Source organism: Chamaea fasciata, unplaced genomic scaffold, assembly GCF_029207755.1.
Source record: "Chamaea fasciata isolate MVZ Bird 193981 ecotype frontalis unplaced genomic scaffold, bChaFas1.0.hap1 SCAF_2, whole genome shotgun sequence".
NCBI classification, from domain to species: Eukaryota; Metazoa; Chordata; class Aves; order Passeriformes; family Sylviidae; genus Chamaea; species Chamaea fasciata.
In genome coordinates, this window is record NW_027094087.1 from 109,569,513 (window position 1) to 109,589,162 (window position 19,650).

The 19,650-nt window shown below is 38.1% G+C and overlaps 1 protein-coding gene across 7 annotated transcripts in view; it reads right to left on the reverse strand.

The window, feature by feature from the left end:
- CASK (calcium/calmodulin dependent serine protein kinase) overlaps positions 1-19,650 on the reverse strand; it is a 192,196-nt gene that overhangs the window by 100,701 nt on the left and 71,845 nt on the right. For all 7 annotated transcript variants that reach the window (XM_066177041.1, XM_066177044.1, XM_066177046.1 and 4 more), the window contains exons 3-5: positions 10,398-10,503; positions 3,769-3,846; positions 2,390-2,462 (exon numbers count right to left, since the gene is read on the reverse strand). In XM_066177041.1, coding sequence (XP_066033138.1) covers positions 2,390-2,462; positions 3,769-3,846; positions 10,398-10,503 — 257 coding nt within the window. The remainder of the gene's footprint in view (positions 1-2,389; positions 2,463-3,768; positions 3,847-10,397; positions 10,504-19,650) is intronic.

Here is a 19,650-nt window from a genome sequence, read left to right on the forward strand (position 1 = left end):
ACACAAACTGCTCTGTAATGACATTTGGTAATGGAAAAGACTCCCTTTCAATGCTGCTGTTTTCAATAGCCACTTTCTGGGTATTCCTGACAATGGAAGGTTATGACAGAATAAATGGAATGGCTGAGTCCTCGATCAGTAGATTGGCAGAACAGGAACAAATGCTGTTGTAAGGGAAAAAGTTCTTGACATTCATATTTCTGATGCACAGGTGTCGTTAGTTTTCCACCTCCCTGCATCTTCTGTTTTCCTTACCATATGATCCAGCTTCCAAGCACTGCAGATCACCTTAACTGAGGGTGAAGGAAATGTGTAATTGCTACTGATTATAAAGCCTTTAAGCAATGCTGAAGGGGGTCAAATTATGTACACAGGCTCAAGAAACATCTGGCCTCACTGAGCAGTGACAGCAATCAGGACAACTGCAGGCCATCTTGTGAAAGCTTTCACGTTTTGATTCTGTCATCAGAGGTCAATGTGGGGCACAGGGAGTTTGTCCCAGGCTGGAATCACTTAGAAAAGTCAGGTAGTTTCTGGCACCAGACAACAGCAAACCTTAATTCTGCCTACTCTTCTAGACTCTTGTCTAACTTCCTAATCAGCCAGGAGCTAGTGGAGCACAAAAGAGCTGAAAGACACCTAAACCTTACATGGGCTACAGGGTGCCAATTTTCCTGTGCAGCAGCAAATGACCAAGCATTTTACATTTCAAATTAACATTCACAGAAAGGGAGAAAAATGTAACCTGACTATATCAGCCTTACAGATTTTATTAAAGCATTTTCACTTTCACCCATTCAGATAATTTCTAAAGTGGTCATTTAGTCTACTTCCTTTCAAAACAATGTCTACAGTGACATCTAGAGCCTGGATACTGCAGTTAGTTTAATGTATTCTACTCCCAAATCCTACAGCCCTGCACTGCTTTTGCCAAAACAAAACACAGTTGGTTTACACTGCTTTAGACTGATACCTTAGACATTTTTTTCCAAACCCATGTAATCTGAACAGGTTCATTTCTAAGGATGATATATTAAAAAAACCCCCCTGTGATTCTGCGGTTCTAAGAGACTGGATAAGCACTAAAAAAAATCCCCACTTTACCCTCAGTGAACTCCTGAAGTTAAAACTTTTTTTTTTTCCCCAAAAAATACGGTCCAAGAAAAACAACTGGAGCTTTCATGAAGACACAGCAACATAAAGATTATGCTAAGTCTGAAATTCATGTGGAACCAAAACCCAACAATGAAAAGTACCTAGAATCTTGAACACAGAACAAGATGAGACATTCTACCAGCAATTAGGAATCCATTCTTAGTATCTGTTTTTAAAAATTACTATTAAAACACCAAACTTAGAAAGAAAGCCTGTTACATAATAATCTTGATTTTAAAAGGAAAGGAGTAAGAGGTTGGGAATGGTCTGCAATGTCTGAGTACAGAAGACCAAATGACTCGTTATAAAAATCACCAGTTCAGTGTCTGTACTCTCTCCCCTCACAGGTCACCTGCAGGAGTTTGAAGCACAGTTCACCCTCTCTCAATCTTCTCTATTCACTAAAATCCAAGAGTCACTTCTCAAACTGCATCATCAGAGCTTGCTAGAATTTTCCTTAATTCCTACAGCGCTTTACTCACTTTGGATGAAACCAAACTCTTGGAGAAGTGGGAATAGCTACTTTAGGCAATGACATTAACAAAGGATATGCATATTCAAATTGAAGAGAGTCAAGCCCACTTGGGTTAAAACACCCAGCTACTCACATTAAAATACTTTGGGATAAACTACTTCCATAAATATCCACAGAAACAGTCCAAAGTTTACCAGATCAAAGTCAGTATGTACATACATTGGTCTTAAACATTGCATTTCTCCTCCCAAATTTATTTATATTAAAGAAGAATTTCAGAATAATAAATGTTTATTGGACTGTCTCCAAAAAGTAGATAATATCACTAATACTGTAGCATTTAAACGTGGGCATCTCTATGAAATCTTAGTGTGAGTGAGAGCTGTCATTATGCTGTCAAATTGATGCCAATAAACTACCAATTCCAGTCTAATTTATGCAATTAATTTATATACACATTTTCCTAACAAGAAAAAAATGCAAGCAGATTCCCTTTGAATATTCAAAACCTAGAAATTAAACTGACTTTCAAAGCAAGTTGTAATCAAATGCAAGTGTCATTTGTGAATACAGACCTCCTAAACGTTCTATATTGATGGAATTAGGGTGGGCTTTAATCTTACATGACACAATAAGAGTAAAGACAGACTCAGCAAACAGAGATTCCTTTTCTCCTCCCTTCCCTAAATTATAGAAATTGAAATTCGGTCATTTGCATTACTGTGATGAAGGAAAAAAAAAGTAATTAAGCCCCCTTACCTTCACATCTCTGTGAATTATATTATTATCATGACAGTAACGTAGAGCTTCCAGTATCTGTCTCATGTAATGACTGAAAAAATAAAGACATTATGCATGACAAATCTGCAGGAAAAATTACTATACACATTTAATCTAAGTATTAAGAGTCTAACAGTATAAAACTAATCAAGCAATTTAACCTCAAATATACAGAGTTCTGTAGAATGGAGTTTATGTTTATAATAGTGAATAATACAATCTAAAGTTTGACAATTATTCAGATTAACGCCGAGGAAAATTAGAAAAGAAAAATCTCTGTTTTCCAGGTTTTTGTAAAGGTTTCAAATATTCAATATTTCTGCTTGGTATGACAAGGAAGTCAGGGACCCTCGTTGATTTTTTTTTTAGTAACAAAACACAAAGGAAAAAAGAAAGAAAAAGTGAGTATCAGTGCCTGATTTATCTGGAAAATGACTGTACCAAGGTCTTGGCTTGCTTAATGCAGATTGGAGTGCAACCTCTTCCTTCACTGTGTCCAAAGGATGCCCTAACAGATCACTGAGCACAGCAGAGCCAACACACATCCAGCAGCATCCTGTGCTGCATCAGAGCATTCCTGTGGGCTAAGGGAGGCAATCCTTGTCCTCTGGAGGCTCCAGCTGTTAAAGACAATGTTTTTTTTCCCATAGGAACGTAACAATGCACTGGATCAAGCTGCTCAGGGAGGCGGTGGAATCTCCCTCTTCAAAGATATTTTAGACCCCACTGGACAAAGCCTTGAGCAACATCATACAAATGCTGTGCTGACCCTCCCTTGAGCAGGAGGTTGAAATACGCGCATTGGTGCCTCCTCCAACCTGGTTTCTACGGTGCTAAAAAATCTGCAGTGTTGAGAAAAAGCAAACAAAGAATCCTGTGGGCCTTGAGCTCAACTATCAAGCCACTCGGACAGTGGGTTTCATTGCCCTTCTGCAATTTTATAGACTCTTTCATCTTCGTTAATCGTGTAAGTGAAAAGGTGAAGTGACCATAAATACAGTGAAACGTAAGAAAGAAAAAACAAAGCAACTCAATCTAGCAAGACCAGTAAAACTTATCCTGCCAGGCAAGTCACTTAATGCCATCATATGAGATCCATAAAGGCAAACACAGCCAATTAGGTATTGGATGTGAAATACAGTTTTACTCAGTAATCTCGTCCAAATCTGTAACTAGTAAATGGCAAAATGCTCCAAAATTCTACTTTGATTATGCTAATTATTGCAATAAACATCTAGAGTGTGGAAACACCATTATTTATAGTACTCCAGCTTTCAACTTTTAGCTAACAGATTGCACAACAGTATATTCCATTCTTCTATTTATCCTGAGAGATTAATTAAAATTATAATAAATACCTGGCTACAGCTTCACTGTAGACAAATCCAGCATCTGCTCTCTTCACAATTTCAAAACACAGGTCTGCTCCATCCATACTGCAGGTAAAAAGAGGTAAAAATGCTTAAAACTGGTAACTACAATCAATTGCATAAAAATGCTTCCAAAAAATCTATTTATTTCCCTTATATGAATTTTACATAAATACTCTAGACACAAGCACAGTGCATTACTCACTTAAAACAGCATTTAATGGGTAATCTAATAGAAAATGGCTTGCCACAGGTTAACCATTTTAAGTCCCTCAAGTCATGTAACAGTTCTCTTAAAGCATTACCAATACCAAACATTTACTTTATCACTTAAACTGCTCATTGACCAAGGTGTGCAAGAAAAGTCAATGCCCTGCAAAGAGGATACTGCAATTTAACATTTAGCTCCTGATATTAGGTAAAGTGTGTTCTTATAAGCATTACAAGTGTAACTCTATACTAACAACTGTAGTATATAAAAAAGTATTACTCAATCTGAGTTTTAAATGAAGACTTTAAAAAATACTCTAGAAATACAGTACAGTCTTGCCAGTTGGCATTCTCCTCTGGATAATTAAGCAGCCAAGAGGAGATTTTGCAGCTCATAGACACCTGAGAACACTGACAGCCCACATACTGTATCACCAGCTCTGAAACTTGGTACCTTTTTCCTCTTCTCCCTCATCTTTCTGGTCATCTAACTTCCCATAATGAGCAGCATTACACTTTAGATGCAGATATATTCATAGATCTCAGTCTGAAATCAGGCTGTCATTTCTCTGAAATGAAAGCAGCCTGGTGCTGCCCTCCTTTTCCCTCTCCTGAAAGGGACCTAAGGCAGATTGGTATCTAGAAATGTTCACAGCCTGATGGGGCAAGAAGAGAGTAAAAAGAGTTAACAGGAACAATAAAAATCACACAACTCATGTTTAGTAAGGCACTTACAAAAATATTGAATGTAACATGACATTTTCAGCCTTCACACCTTTTCTTTTTACTCTCCACAAAGAATCAAGGGGGAAAACCCCCAAAAGACTGAATTTCCAGGGCATCTGGAACAGCCAACATTCGCAGGGCTGTTTCAATAAGCTGTTCAGAATTATCAGCATCACTTCTGCTTTGTTACATACCTGCAATGTTAAACTTCTGCTTAGGGAGTCACAAGCCATTTGCAGAAGCTTTAATTTCCAAATATATCCCAAAGATCTCCCTCATGCAAAATACATTATCATCTGGATAGAGCACTGACAAGTATAAGAGGGACTGGTGACCAAAAGAAAAGCACACTGAAGAGTGCAAAGAACCCCAAACCACATCTGTTTTTCACCGCAACAATATATTTCTCTGTAGGTTTTTTTTTCCCATCAGTTTTTCTGTCCTGCACAACTCCCAACATCAGGTCTGCATACAGGGCTAAATATAACACAGAGAATATCACAGAGCCCATACAGCAGCCATGGGCATGTTCACTGAGAGCACCATAAACCTGGAATTCACTGGCTCATTGGAAAAAAAAATCCCTCATGTCAACCTCTCAACCCTTTCTCAAACGTAGGATATACAAAACGTAGGATCAGCTACCAAAATAAAATGTCATTCTCATGAAGCAGCAGAACCCTTTAGAAGACTAATTTTCTGTACTTTATAACAAATTAGTGAAATTAAATAGTGAAATTAAAAGATCCAGAGGCACTCAAGCTTTTTTGCAGCATCAACAGTTTCTGAGATTTGGAGGGAGGAGGGTAATGTTTTCACATTAATGTTTTTATATTGACTTTTTAACACCTTTTATACAAGGTGTTTATAACCAGCATGGTCTTTAATGTGTATTTTTACCTCACACTTATATATAACAGTACTTTTCATTGAAATTTTGTACCAGCCAGTGTCAGTTTGAATTTCTTCTTGGCAAGTATGTTTGAAAGTTTTACTCCATTAAGATGAACTCTGTTGGCCTGTCAAGCAATAGTGTGAGTCAGGTATGCTTTAATCTCTGACTTCAATTGACTATTTTTTCAAGACAAAATCTTTTTTTTAAAGAGTAGATTTCGATTCATGTGTAAAGAGGGCTTGTATCTCTCCGTGTGATACAATATATTCAGTATGTGATGTAGAATTTTAGCTGAAAATCATGAGACTTTTGAATAGCTGAGGCCGAAAAAAAGAGTCAACCTCAGCTATAAGAAATCCCAGAAAATTCAGTGAACCAACAGATTAAAAACTCAACAACAGCTTGACCACTTACAAGATGACTTTGCAGAAACCAAAAGCCTTGTATGATATAACTGCAGTAAAGTTTTGGAATATTGATGGAATTAAAGTTTGGGAAGTGTCAAGGGTTTGCAACTACCACGTAAGGATGTGAAAACCACAAAAAAAGAAAAAAAAGGTAGGTTAAAACCCACTGAAGTAAACACACAAATATATTCATGCTGAAGACATAAGTGGATGATGCAAAAAATTTTGAGAAAAATCAAAACACCGTCATAATCTGAGAGAATTCCCTGACACCAGCAGAGGGAGCTCACAGAAGGGACATCAACCAACCGGGACTGAAGTATTTTAAATATATATATTTATATATACCCAATGAGTAAATTGAAATATATAAATACATATCTATATATCTATCTGTACAGAAATCTGCTCTGACACCAGCAGTGACTGAAGAACAGACAGCATACTGCATAAGAGATCTGTGTTTTCATTCTGGGGTACAATACCTTTGAATGTGCAGACTTAACAGGATGTGGTCCACAATTTAATTTATTGATGAAGAATGAGAAAGATTTAGAAACGCTGCTTCATTTAGGGAACTGAATTATTACTTAACAAAAATAACAAAAAATTCAGAGCCGACATACTACTCATTACTGAGTTTACTGAGTTTTGTACCACGTATGTTCAAGGCTTGTGCACAATGGCATTTTCCCCTTCACCTGGACAGTTCTTATATATTTACCATCTTCACTTACCTCAAATAAGACAACTGCAACCCTGTTAAGTACTGCTTTTAAGAATTTGAGATTTTTAACCTGAAGCATTTTTACATGTTAGCTACATTAAATGGCAAAGCTATATGTATACAACTATATGTATATATACATCCTAACTGCTAAATCATTTTTCTAATGTCCCAAGATATAAATCTCTCTCAGAATGCACCAAGATAAACAAATCCACCTATGTACAGTGGTGAGACAATAGTCTGCAAATGACCAGATACCAAGGTATTTGGAATGCACTCACTGCTCCTGTATCTGAGCTCTTTAGCATGGAAGTACTCTCAGTCCATATATACTGAGGATAAACTGCAAATAATGTACTCATAAGTCTAAAATCTAGTTTTCAGACCTTTCAAAACGAAAATTTGCTTTCTTTTAGAAACATTGCAAGCAGCTCTGACCCTTCTCAAAGTATTCTCACTGATAAAAATCAATGATTATTAGGAAAAAATGCAATAAGCAATAAAATATTAAGGGACACTTGTATACCACAGTATTCTAAATAAAACCAGAAGGCTTATGGGGGACCTCATCAATCTCTACAAATACCTGAAAGAGGTTGTAGCCAGGTCAGGGTCGGTTTGTCTCACAGGTAACAAAAGCAATCAGAAAAGGTGAAATGGCCTCAATTTGTGCTAGGGGAGGTTTACACTGGATAGCAGTAAAAATTTCTTCACTGAGAGGGTTGTCAAGCATGAGAACAGGATGCCCAGGTTAATGGTGTACCAGCCATTCCTGGGGTTTTTTAAAAGATGTGTAGATGTGGAGTTTAGGGATGTGGTTTACTGGTGGTCTTGGCACTGCTGGGTTAATGGCTGGACTTGATGATCTTAAGAGGTCTTTTCCTACCTAAATGACGCCATGAATCTGTGCAGCTGCCATCAAATAACACCAAGAATGGGAAAAAAAATTGCAACTCTATTATAGAGAGTACAACTCGCCTTTTTCAGATGTAAGGTGTCTCCAGAGCCTCCAAGGGATCATTTCCTTCAGAGTAAAGAGTCCCTCTGGAGAGGCAGCTGGACTGTGTGTGAAGGAAGCAATTTTGCACAGGTAGATCCTCTCTCATTTGTAACACAGTAACATCTAAATACTTTAAAAATAATTTTCACCTCAGCAATAAGACCTTCTGGGATGGGGTCTGCTTCTTACTCTATACATGTACTTCATCTATTATGACCACCTACTTCAGTGCAATTTATTATAGCAGCACCATGCAGCCCAATGGTAATCTGAGATATAGGCCATTCTAGAGAGTGCTTGAGTTTGTGTTATGAGTAAGGGGTTCAAAACAGAGCTCATTTTATGGTGTTAAACCTCATTGTTACTGTTCATCAGTGCTTCTATGAATCGCAGTTTGATTTTTAAAATGTTTCTTTTCACATAAGCTTTCAAAATTGGGCACATATTGTACATTTTCCTGAGTGGTTCAGTCAGTTGTTACCAGGTACAATGCTACATTTGCTTATTTCACTTGTACTTTTCCTGTACCGGTAGGTTTGGAAAGATTTTCAGGGTCCTTCCAGCAGCTGCCCCATGCAGCTCACAGCCTGTGAAACAGCAGTGAACCAATCCATCATTTATGTGCAAGTGATGGCACAGTTTTAGGTTTGGTTACTCCACAAATTTCATGTGCTGGACCTGGACCTGCCTTAGTTTTCATGGAAAGCACCTGCCAGCCCACAAATCACTCATCACAGCTGGGTTTATGTCTCCTCTGCAGATCTGTTGTTGTCTTCCTCTTTTTGGTCACTTCAGAGTAACTAGACTCTAATGAACTGTATTTTATTACTGCAGACAGAAATCTGCTGCCAATCAGTTGAGCTGGTTACAATAAGAGCATAATGAACAGAAAGCAGTATGGGGGAAAATGAATTACCTCCATGTACAGAGATGCTTTTCTGCTAACTCCAAGTTTGTTTTTGTGGTCACAGTTACAAAGTGTGCCCCTAACTGCTAAGATTCAGACAATGCAGTCTCACTCCACACAAACACAGTCTGCTGCTGCATCACTTCACCAAAGCATCCCCTCCAGCACAACAACACATCCTGCCACAGCTCTTCCATTCCCTCCCACATTTTGAGCACAGGTGCTCCTACTGCCTCATTTTCTATCACTGCTACAAAAGACTGATGATTTTTGTGTACAAAGTAGACAAGGACATACATATGATAAACAATCATCATCCCTCAAATAATTTGGCTTTGTAATTCCTTCCTTCATATGGCCTGAAGTCAGGTGCAGTATTTGTGCAGTAATTCTAATTGTTCAGACTTGCTTTTTATGTGTACAAACATAAATTATAATAGGGTTGTAATTAAAAAATAATTACTGCTTTTGTCTCCTATTTCTGAGCTATCAGCATGGTAAAAATAGAAGCAAACCCTTTTTTTCATCTCAAAATCTTGTTAATTATCTGAGTATGAGTACTCAAGGTGTACATAATTATTTCATAATAGGGTAATTAAAGCCCCTTGGTCCATGCTTTGGGATTTTCAAAATAAAAAGCAAAGCCAGTATTGAATCAAAATGTACAGAGAGGAAAGCACAGAACAATTATTTCACAAAACCTAAGTTTATAAACTCATCTAAAAAATGCACAAGACTTGTAAACAACAATTTTCTGCTTTATCCAATGTTTTTGTTCTGGCTTTTCTACTACCTCAATGGTAAAACATGTGAAAATGTGGTATTTTTAATGTGGACACCTCAAATCAAATTCTTGGCTCTCGTGGGCAAGCCAGTTTTACCTAACAAATTGCTATGATGTTACTCCAACATCAGCAGCTCCAATCCATCAGAAAATATAATGGAGGAAGATCAGAGACATTTAAGAGGTACAAATATATATGCCCAGACTGACTAGGAATGAATACATAGGGAGCATAAAAGGAAGAGCTCATAGGCAGAGAGAAAGAAGATCAAATACAGAACATGCACAAAAGACCATTTCACATGTCTGGTTGTATCCTTCCCATTTAGATAAAACCTAACTCAGGAAGAACCTGAGTAATTTTCTCTCAAAGAAATGATGTGGTAATTTTGGGGCTGCCCCTCTTCTTTGTTTCTTGATGTTAAATAAAAATACCTGCCCATTGCTGAAAAGTCGTATTTTGTTCCCTCTTAAAACTAAACTTTTACATTCAAACCTCCAAAACAAATCTTTTAGACGAAAGCCTCTTTTCATATATTGTGAACAAGTATACTGATTTACAAGAACACTTAAATACACCAATAACTTCACTTTCTTATCTGCAATAGAAAAGCAGTGCTAAAGAAGCAACAGTGTGGAAAAAAAATGAACAACTGGAACAAAATACCCTCAGTTACCCAAAGCTGATGTCTATCAGCAGATTTTCAATTTGTCCCCTTACCCTGCAGCCACTAAAAAAGATCACGCCTGTCTTTAGAAAGCCCTGGTGCTCACCACTTACACAGTGGAACAACTTTTTTTTCTTATATTTGGGACAACCTGGACTTGGCAGAAAGGAATATTTTCAAAGCACTCAAGACCTTTGAGCTCCAAAACCTACAGGTGTGAGCAGACATACATTTATATTTTATTTAGCAAAAGACAACACAGAAAGGTAGAATCAAGGAGAGAAACTTACAACTCAAAGACCATATAAAGCATTCCATCTGAGCTGTATGTCTCCAACAGTTCAACAATGTGAGGATGCTTCAGCATGTGACAAATACTAGCTTCTCTCTTCAGATCTGTGGAAGACAAGAAGGTGGTTGCAGATTAGCTATATATTCAAGCTGTTTAGAACACAATGTTTGGAAAGATGCACACATTTGAAATTTCTAACAAATTTACTATTCTTTGTAAAGAACACTGACAAGATGACATTTAATTCAAATACTCACATATCTCTAAAAACTTAACAGATTCTTGAATTCACATATTAATAGAAGATCTCCTTGGTCATAGTCTGAAGAACTCTACAGACGTAAGTTCCTTTAATGCACAGTAGCAAACGACATTGAGATTTTCACCCTAAATATTTAACAACACTGTAGAATTACCTTCAAATGTAGAAGACAGACTTCCACCACACTACAGAACTATTAATAACTGGAGGTCTCTCATCTAAATCCTCTGCTCAAAGCAAGGTGAAATGGAGCAAATTGTGCAGGCCCACAGCCAGCTGAGCTCTGAACATGTCCAGGTGTGGAAACCCCACAACTACCCAGAAAACCTACACCAGTACCTTATTATCCTCATAAGTATAGAAATACTTTTCTTATGTTTAAATTTCTTGCAGTTTACTTCTTTAATAGTATTTTTTTAAAATCACATTATATGAAATGACACTGGCGTAAATTTTAATCAGTATACATTAGTTTGAATCTCTGCTCTAGAGAAGAGTGAATAAAGCAGAAAAAGTTGCAACTAGAAGAAGAGCAGAAACCATTCTGAAATCTCTCACAGCTTGAGAGATTTTGTTTTAAACAACACTCTTTTTCTGATCACAAATCAATCCTTCTGCAGATGAAGAAATGCAAAAAACCAAACCACACTGAATTAATTTTCTTTCTTCTTTATTGAAACTACTTGGTATTTCTGTTATTTAATCATGCTTAAACTTTTTTCTTTTAACTTATCTACTTGTATTCTAGAAAGAATAGCAAAATCTTGAATGAATAGCTTTGATGATAATTTGATAAGTGAGAAAAGTATCAGTCTGAATTCTGAAGCAGACATTTTACTTTTCTATTCTCCTTCCATACAATTGGTCGTTGATCAAGAAGGACCTACACATGCATTTATGGAGAAAAAAAAAGATTTCTTGGTTTGAGAATATTCACCATATCATTGTCTACACTAGAAAGAAATTCAAAGTGCACTATTTTCATGTGTGCCCTCTTACATTCTTAATGTGAATCAATTATATTGAAAGATGCAAGCAGCAAGATGAACATTCTTTTATGTGAAGCATTTAACAGGTAACTCAGATTTATGCTAGACTCTGGATCTTTCAGCCATCTATAAATTCAAATGAAAAGTTGAGAGTCTGGAAATGACTGAATTTCAATCCAAGAAAAATGTTCAGATTCATGAAGTGCGAATTTTGTTACCAGAACTTTCATATCACACCTGCATTATGTGTCCCCTCCCTCACAACCTTGCAAATACAATCTAAAAGTAAAATGACAGGGCAATCCTTTAGAAACCATCATGTAAAGGCACCTTAGGAAGTGCAAGCAGAACAGCAAACAGAAGTATCATTCAGTGATACAGACGAAATTTTTGATAAAGAAATTAATGTAAAATTTGGCCTTTATTTGTCCATCTATTTATGTAGATGAAATTCTACAACCTAAGAAAACAGCAGTATGTCTTTAACTATAGAAAATACTCGCATTATCAGTTCTTACACCACCTAAGTGCAGAATAACGACTAAAGCCACACTGTAACTTTCCCTTCCATCATAATAGGCAAGGATTTGACACTAAATGGTTCCCACCCCTTTTCTAGGCAGACAGGTTCACTCAAGTACACATCCAGTCCTTCCTGAACAGGATCAGAGATGAGCACACTGAGGAGCAGTGTAAGAGAACGAAAAACTGTGATTCTGGGAATGACTATGATCTTCAGAAAATAGGCTGCTTTTACTTTGTCTCTTACTCAACAACAACTTTAATACCACCACACTTCACTGTGGCATCTGATACCTAGTTCAAATGGAAAGCCAAGTGAAAATATCCAATAGGAAATTACAGGAAAGTTCTCTTTATTTACAGGCAAAAATTGTGTTCAAAAATAGTTTATTTTGGCTGCTCCTTTTATTAGTATTTTGTGTTATTTTCCTTTATTTCAAAGGAATTAGAACTGAAAGGAAGAAAGTATATGCTGCCACTTCCCTAATTCCTTTGTGTAATATTAGATGAGTGCAACAATTGCTCACAGACTGAGCACCAGCACAAGAGGAAGGAGAAAGAAAGTGAAAAATAAAATCACCAAACAGGAAAACAAATGAGCAGAAGTTACAGAACAAGGCTTTTTATGACTAAGGGGTCTTGGGGCTAAGAGCAAAACAAAGTCCTATTTAAACACAGCAGGGACTTGCTCAACAGTAGGCCTATTAAGAAAAAGAAAACGAGGTATAAAGAGACAGACAAGTACATACATACCACACTGATTCAACACAGCCACAGGGCAGGAAAGAGATGATGGATTCTGACGTACATTTGGACCGTGACCCAAAGGTCAAAATAAGTCATGTTTAAGACCAGTAAAAAGGAAAGGGGAGGGGAGGAGAAAAGGCAGAGATGACACATATGTTTCACTGTTTTCACTTAAAAAAATGACATCAGCATCTATTCAATCCTTTGTCAGATGCTTTTTCCAGACTGAATTAAATTTTACCTCTGCAGATTCAAGAGGCAAACAGAATCACAAGTACCCACAGACACGGTTCCAGTTCTGAATGCAACACAAACCCAAGCAGATGTTTGGCTGCACCAGATGATTGAGGATTTCCTAAGAAAAATCCCACTACTACCTTGCAAACCACAGTATTATCTATGGCATCCTTCTGAATACAATATTGTATGAACTATTTGCTACCTCCTGTCAAGTTCTCTAAACCTCTGCTGAGTATTTGAGCCATGTTGTGTAGTAGTAAAGGTCCCAGACACACATCCCGTATTCAAATTAGCCTTTCATATTCCAGGCACCTACAAAAGGTTCAGGACAACTCTAGAATCCGCCAATGGAGTAAGTTGGCTTTTAGCAGCAAGAGGTGATGTGTCATTTACTAATGGTCATGTGTCCTGTATTTCCAGCAGTCTCCTTCACTAGTAAACAAAATTTAGCTGAAAGAACACACCCTCAGGCAAGACAAGGTCTTGGAATCTAAACCAAACTGTCATCTTTTACTGGCTGGATTATTTAACTTCATTTGAATCCTTTCTGAACCCTACATCTACTCATTTTTCTCTTCTTGATATGGCTGACAAAATTACTTTCTGGTTCATTCTTTAGGCCTTCCCTGTCAGCACTTTTTTCAAAATTAAACATAATTGACAAGAGTGATAATAAATAGGACTGCAAGTTTTAAAAGCACAAGCTTTAGAAATTTCTCTGCCAGCTGCATGAAAGGTATTGTCACACAGCCAGGAATAGGGGAAAAAGACCTGGTGTTCCATTTGACTCATTTAGCACACAGGCTCATACTTTACATCATAATTTAAAAACCACTTACAAGCTATCCTTTTACACAACTGTTACCAATAAATGTTCCAGAATGTCAGTCTGTTTACAAAACTTTGAGGGTTTTTTTAGTAACTGGAGACATGTCAAAGTTTCCATTTTAGACCTGGCTAATTATTTAGAGAGGCACTAAAATTGTTAAAATGGCAGGAAAGTTCAGACTTCGGTAGCAAAGTAGAAAGGTTCAAAGATGGAAAAGGGAATTCCCAACCATAATCACCACACAGAGAAAAAGCAGCCTCATGCGTGGATAGTGACACTGAAAGTAAATTGCTGGAAGCACTAAAAAAGATAACTGCTCTATATAATTGCACAGAAAGATATATCAGTCTTTGATGGAAAACATAAAACATGAGCATCACTTAAAATTCCCATGGGAATTAACAACCTAATACCCTACACATCTCTGACAATTCTGGTAAATACCTAATTTCCTTTCAAAATCTGATACTCAAGGTTTTAAAACATCTCAAATATACTGAATATATTTTCAAAGTATGTTCATGGAAGAATTAGATGATCTCTAGCAGCCTACATAATAGCACCATTTCATAATTTTAAAAATGACATGCACAGACTGCAGCAGCTCCATCGTTTTTTGGGACAGACAGTTCCAAGTTTCTTAGCAAGATGGAAGGTACATATTTTCATACATACACATTGCATTTTTATACATACACCATTCTGATTTTCTATGTTCAGTCCCTTAAAGGATTAGTTTTCCAGCCAAAGTTTGGGTATTACAGTATTTTGAAAGGAAGTATCTGCATCGGTAAGCTTCTTGCTTAAAATGCTTCTATATATTTTGTACAGCAAGATATGATTGTATACAATTTAAACAGATGTGGTAGTACTAGGTTTTAAAGGGAAATCAATACGCTTTGTTGGCTTGGTTACGTAATTTTCACCAACCATCCTTTGGTGAGCATTGTGGAGAAGCTCCTGACCACCTAAATGGAGCTATTCCAGAAACAGCTAAATTGGACTGTGTGCCTTGGAAATGTGCCTGATGCACCACCGGAAGCATGGAGAAGGGAGACACTGAGATCCCAGCCCTACTGTGATTCTAGCTGTTTCACCCTACACACACATACACACACACTGGGTTTTGTCCTGTGGATTATTAGCCGTTGCTAGACATTTAACTCCCACTCAGGCTCCCACTCAGTTGGGCAGGGGTAGAAAATACAAGTAACAAGAACAAAAAAACCTCACAGGTTGAGATAAAGACAAGGAGATTGTTTATCAGCTACTGTTTTCAGCCAAACAGCCTTGACGAAATTAACTTATTTTTGCCAATTAAAACAAGTACTTGCTGATTTGGATAGAGGGAATCAAGAAGACAAACATGAAACCAAGAAACTTCCTCCCCCCTTTCCCGGGTTTAGCTCCACTCCAGCTGTGAGGGGTGCAGGGGTGAGGACCATGCTCAGCACACTGCAGGGTCCTCCATCAGCTCTGCCACGGTCAATCTCCTCCCTCCCACACATTGCTGTTTCCTCTTTTTACTCCCCACACTTTGCTCCAATGTTTCCTACCCCTCCTTCAATGTATCCTCACAGCAGCACCACACACAAGGCTGATGGGTTCAGCTTTGACCCACTGGAGCTGTCTGGGAACCCACAGCCTCAAGGATCTTCCCAAGAAAGCTGTCCCTGCACCCTCCTGTTATCAAAAACATTTAATCACTTGCATTTAATCCAGATTGAATTCCCTTTCTGCTGTAGACACTACACACCTCTGCCTCAAATCATCCTGTGACAGCCCCATGGAGCATCCTGCACACCACCAAATTCCAGTTTAACCAATCACACCGTAAATGAGGTCACACTTCCAGAACCAGGTGAACTTCCAGGGAAATACTGACATAAAAAAATCTCCCTATCTCCTCTCTTTGCCCATTCTTGCTGCTCTGTGCAAATTACTTCTAGGCTTTATTATTCTAATAATACATCAGGGAAGTCATAAAAGCTCTCAGTGCAGCCAACACAGTGCAACAGGAACGAGCAGCTGGAGGTGGGAACATCCTGTATTGACATTGGCAGTGAAGCTCCTACACTACAGAACCACAGCAATGCTTCTGCCCCAAAGATCTGTTCTTTTTAAACATTTTTTTTCTTCCATGAGAGAGTATTCCCATCTCCCTTAATTAAAACAGCACTTCCTGTCTTCCTGGGCTATGTGAGCGACTCCTCATCACACAGATACATCCCACCAGTTAATGACTCGTTGCCTCAACAAGCACTGAAAGCTTTTCCTGCCTCTCCTCCCATACACTTTGGGGTGGCTGAGGTTCTGGGGTAGCCAAGCTGATCTAACTGCTGGCTGTTTCCCCCTTCATCCCACACACATTCCTGCCCTCTGTTCCAGCAGCCTGCAGCTTGTCACACCACACACCAAAACCATTTCAGTGCTGACTCAGTTAAGAAAAATATAAATTTTTTTTGTCTCCACTGGCTCACTGTTTTGCAATTTTAGCACTGGAAACGGCTCATGAGCAACCTCAATTACAGAACTCGACTTAAAAGAAAGAAAAGGAATATGGAAGGAGAAAGAAAGCAAAGCTGGGAAAAGCAGCCTTTAAAGCTGCTTAGGATGTTGCAAAACTTAAGTACACCTTTCCCTGAAAGTGTCTCCACTGTCACCAAATCTCTGTTGCATAATCCATCTGTACCTTAGCAAACATGCCCAAAACATGCACCAAAAAGAAACAAATGCATGTAGCTGTGAGTGGCCCTTGATAAAAACACCATGGGAATCAACAAGTACAGTGGCAATGTGAGAGAATCCATCTCCTGGCAGTATCTCTTGTTTTAATGCTACTGTAGCATTTGGCAACAAAATGCTGGCATGAAGCAAGAGCAACAATACACAGTTACAGATAACATTTCCCTTTCTGAGACCTCCATGAAAAAAAACCTGTGGAAATCTTAATTTTGTCGAATTAGACTTTGGAGATGTTCCCTAAACTGAGTAACTTTCACTTGCTACTCTATTCTTTCTCAGTGTTTGGACATACATATAAACACGTTAATGGTTTTTTAGCTGGAGCTGGGTGTCTTGGGAGACTTAAAAATTTATACTCTGTCAGCTGTGATGAACATGAAACTGGGTGTGAAAAAATCCCACTTTTCTCTCAACTTCTGATACATCCAGCAGACTTGTCCAGAATCAAGTATCTGACAGCCAGTGTAAGTTGGTTTGCATGACTGTGTCCATGAAAACAACTTTCTCTCCTTTTATTCTTTCTCATTTTTACTGACATGCAAATAAGCAATGCTTCATAAATAAGATGGTGTATTTTAGGAAATGAATCAACTTGAACTAACAAAATGTTTAAGAATGCCCAAAAGAGTATTTAACAGCTGCCTACTGCAGATAATCTAAACGCACTTGATTTAATTAAACGGTAATTCTTAGCAACTTTTTACAAAGCACCCACCATACTGAAAAAAAATCTAGCATTTTTCAAGAAGAACAAAGATGAGATATCTGTCATCTAAGACTTTCTACATTCTATGTCCTCTTGGTTAATACTCAACAGCAGGTTCAGAGTTAGGGGAAAAGGGAAAGAGGAAACATAAGAATGTGAAAGCCATACTTTCTGGATTATTATCATTTTTTAATTAGTTATATCCATAATCTGCATTTTCTCTGTGGCAAAATAGCAGTTTCTGAAGTGCTTCACAAGTTCAAGAAAGACGATAATAATCAGAAGCAGGATTACAAACGCCACAAATTAATTTAAAAAGGAGTAAGGAAGGCTCTCTCTGTCACAAGGTTGGCCTTCCAAATAGAAATGGAATTGTTGCTGAAGACATTTTGCAACTTGTGCTGTAAAATCTGAAACACTTCTAATGTTTCATTGTTTTCAATAATTAATGAAAGGAAATTGAAAATAGTCATTGACTCTCAAGCTGTGATCAATCAAGTTATGAAAGCGGGTTCACTACTGATAACTACATTTATTAAATCGCACATTCCCACCTCTTTCCCAGCACTGTGTAACAGCCTGAAACCCAACACCTTCCCAAGAACCATAAATCAGTTTTTTACGCTGCAAACCACAATTTTAAACACTTTGTGATACAAGTTTCTTAAGAGAAGGAAGTGCAGCAGCACATCTGTCAAGAGTACTCCGTGAAATTTCTTTTGAAAGCAAACAAAAACAAAACAAATCCGTCATAAGGTGTGTATTTGATGAAAGAATTCTACATGCTGGCTGAACACTGAACTGGCAAAATTCTCAGCTGTACGGTCACAGTGGAGTTTACTGAAATAACTGGAAGGCTGTGATTTCATAAAGTTACACTGATTGTGCTATCTTGTAATGAAAACTAACACTTTAAAGTAGCAGCCCCATTAAATGGAGCAATTGTTCCCTCTTTTGTCAGCTGCTTCTCTTCTCCTGCACCATCTTTTCCTTCATGCCGGTGCAATGCCAGTGCAACTGCACCAATTAACACAATCAAGGAATCGATCCACCTCAGCTGCAAACAATCCTTTGCCCTTTTCCCTCTACCCTTGGTGGAGGTTCCCTGGCTGGAGCTGCTTTTCCACCAGACTGGTTCTGGCGAGTCGTCCTGGGAACCTGAACAAACACGTCCGAGCACAACAGCATTGATAACCTGGCAATAGAAACAAATGGCCAGATTACAGCAGCAAAAAAAAATTTGACAATATATCAAATCTCAATTGCTGTCCTTCTCCTAAAGAGTGAAGAAGACAGAAAACCAGATTTCACAATATTATCGGGAAATGCTAACTTGCCGTAGTTTTATTGTTTTCATATGTTTAACTGCACCTCAAATTAAAACTGAGACATGAACCTGTACGTCAGGTGATGTTTCTTTTCTCCCTCTGTAGTGTCCTGTTTGTGCAGTTCCACATGGACACGTGTCCCTGCAGATTTCTCACTAGGTGGCAACGCAGCTCCGGCTTTGATCTGTGTGGAGTCAGCAGCTGAACACAAACAGAGCCTGCACCGATTCAGCTGCAGAGAGCTTTGGTTTGGCCAGTTCCTTGGTTCTATACCCCCCGACTAACACCGAGCACTTGACTAACACTGGAGAACAATCACCTTAGTTCAGACCTAAGAACAAAGAAAAGATGCCACTCTAAAATAATAAAGGTACATCCAGTGCTAAGCACCTTTTTATCCAGGTTCTGTGCAAGACCAGTCTCTGCTCTGCTTCTAACCAGAGCCTTTTGGAGCTGATGGCCACACACCAGTATCCTACTACACTGAGAGACACACAATGAGAGTTATGTGACACAATTAGAACACATTTAGTTTCCTCTCATAGACCAGAAGTTCTTAATTTAACCCACAAACTATAACATGGTCTGTGTTTATTGCTATAAAGTCTAGTAAAAAGCTTTAGAAAGCTAAAACCTGCAAGTCGTTCAGTTTAAATCACTGGATTTTCTCCTTTTTAAAAGGTTAATCACCCAGAGTGGAGTTCTTGGTTTCGTTTTTTAGTACATTTGTTCGTTTCTGGAGGGTTCTTTTTGCTACAGGTGAGTCTCTATGTATGTGTGTGCTCAGGGTTTCTCCCCAGCCTTTGGCCATGGCAATGCAGAGTGTATTCTCAGAATGTGCTAAAAGCATTATTACCAATGTTATGCTTAGATTGGCACAACA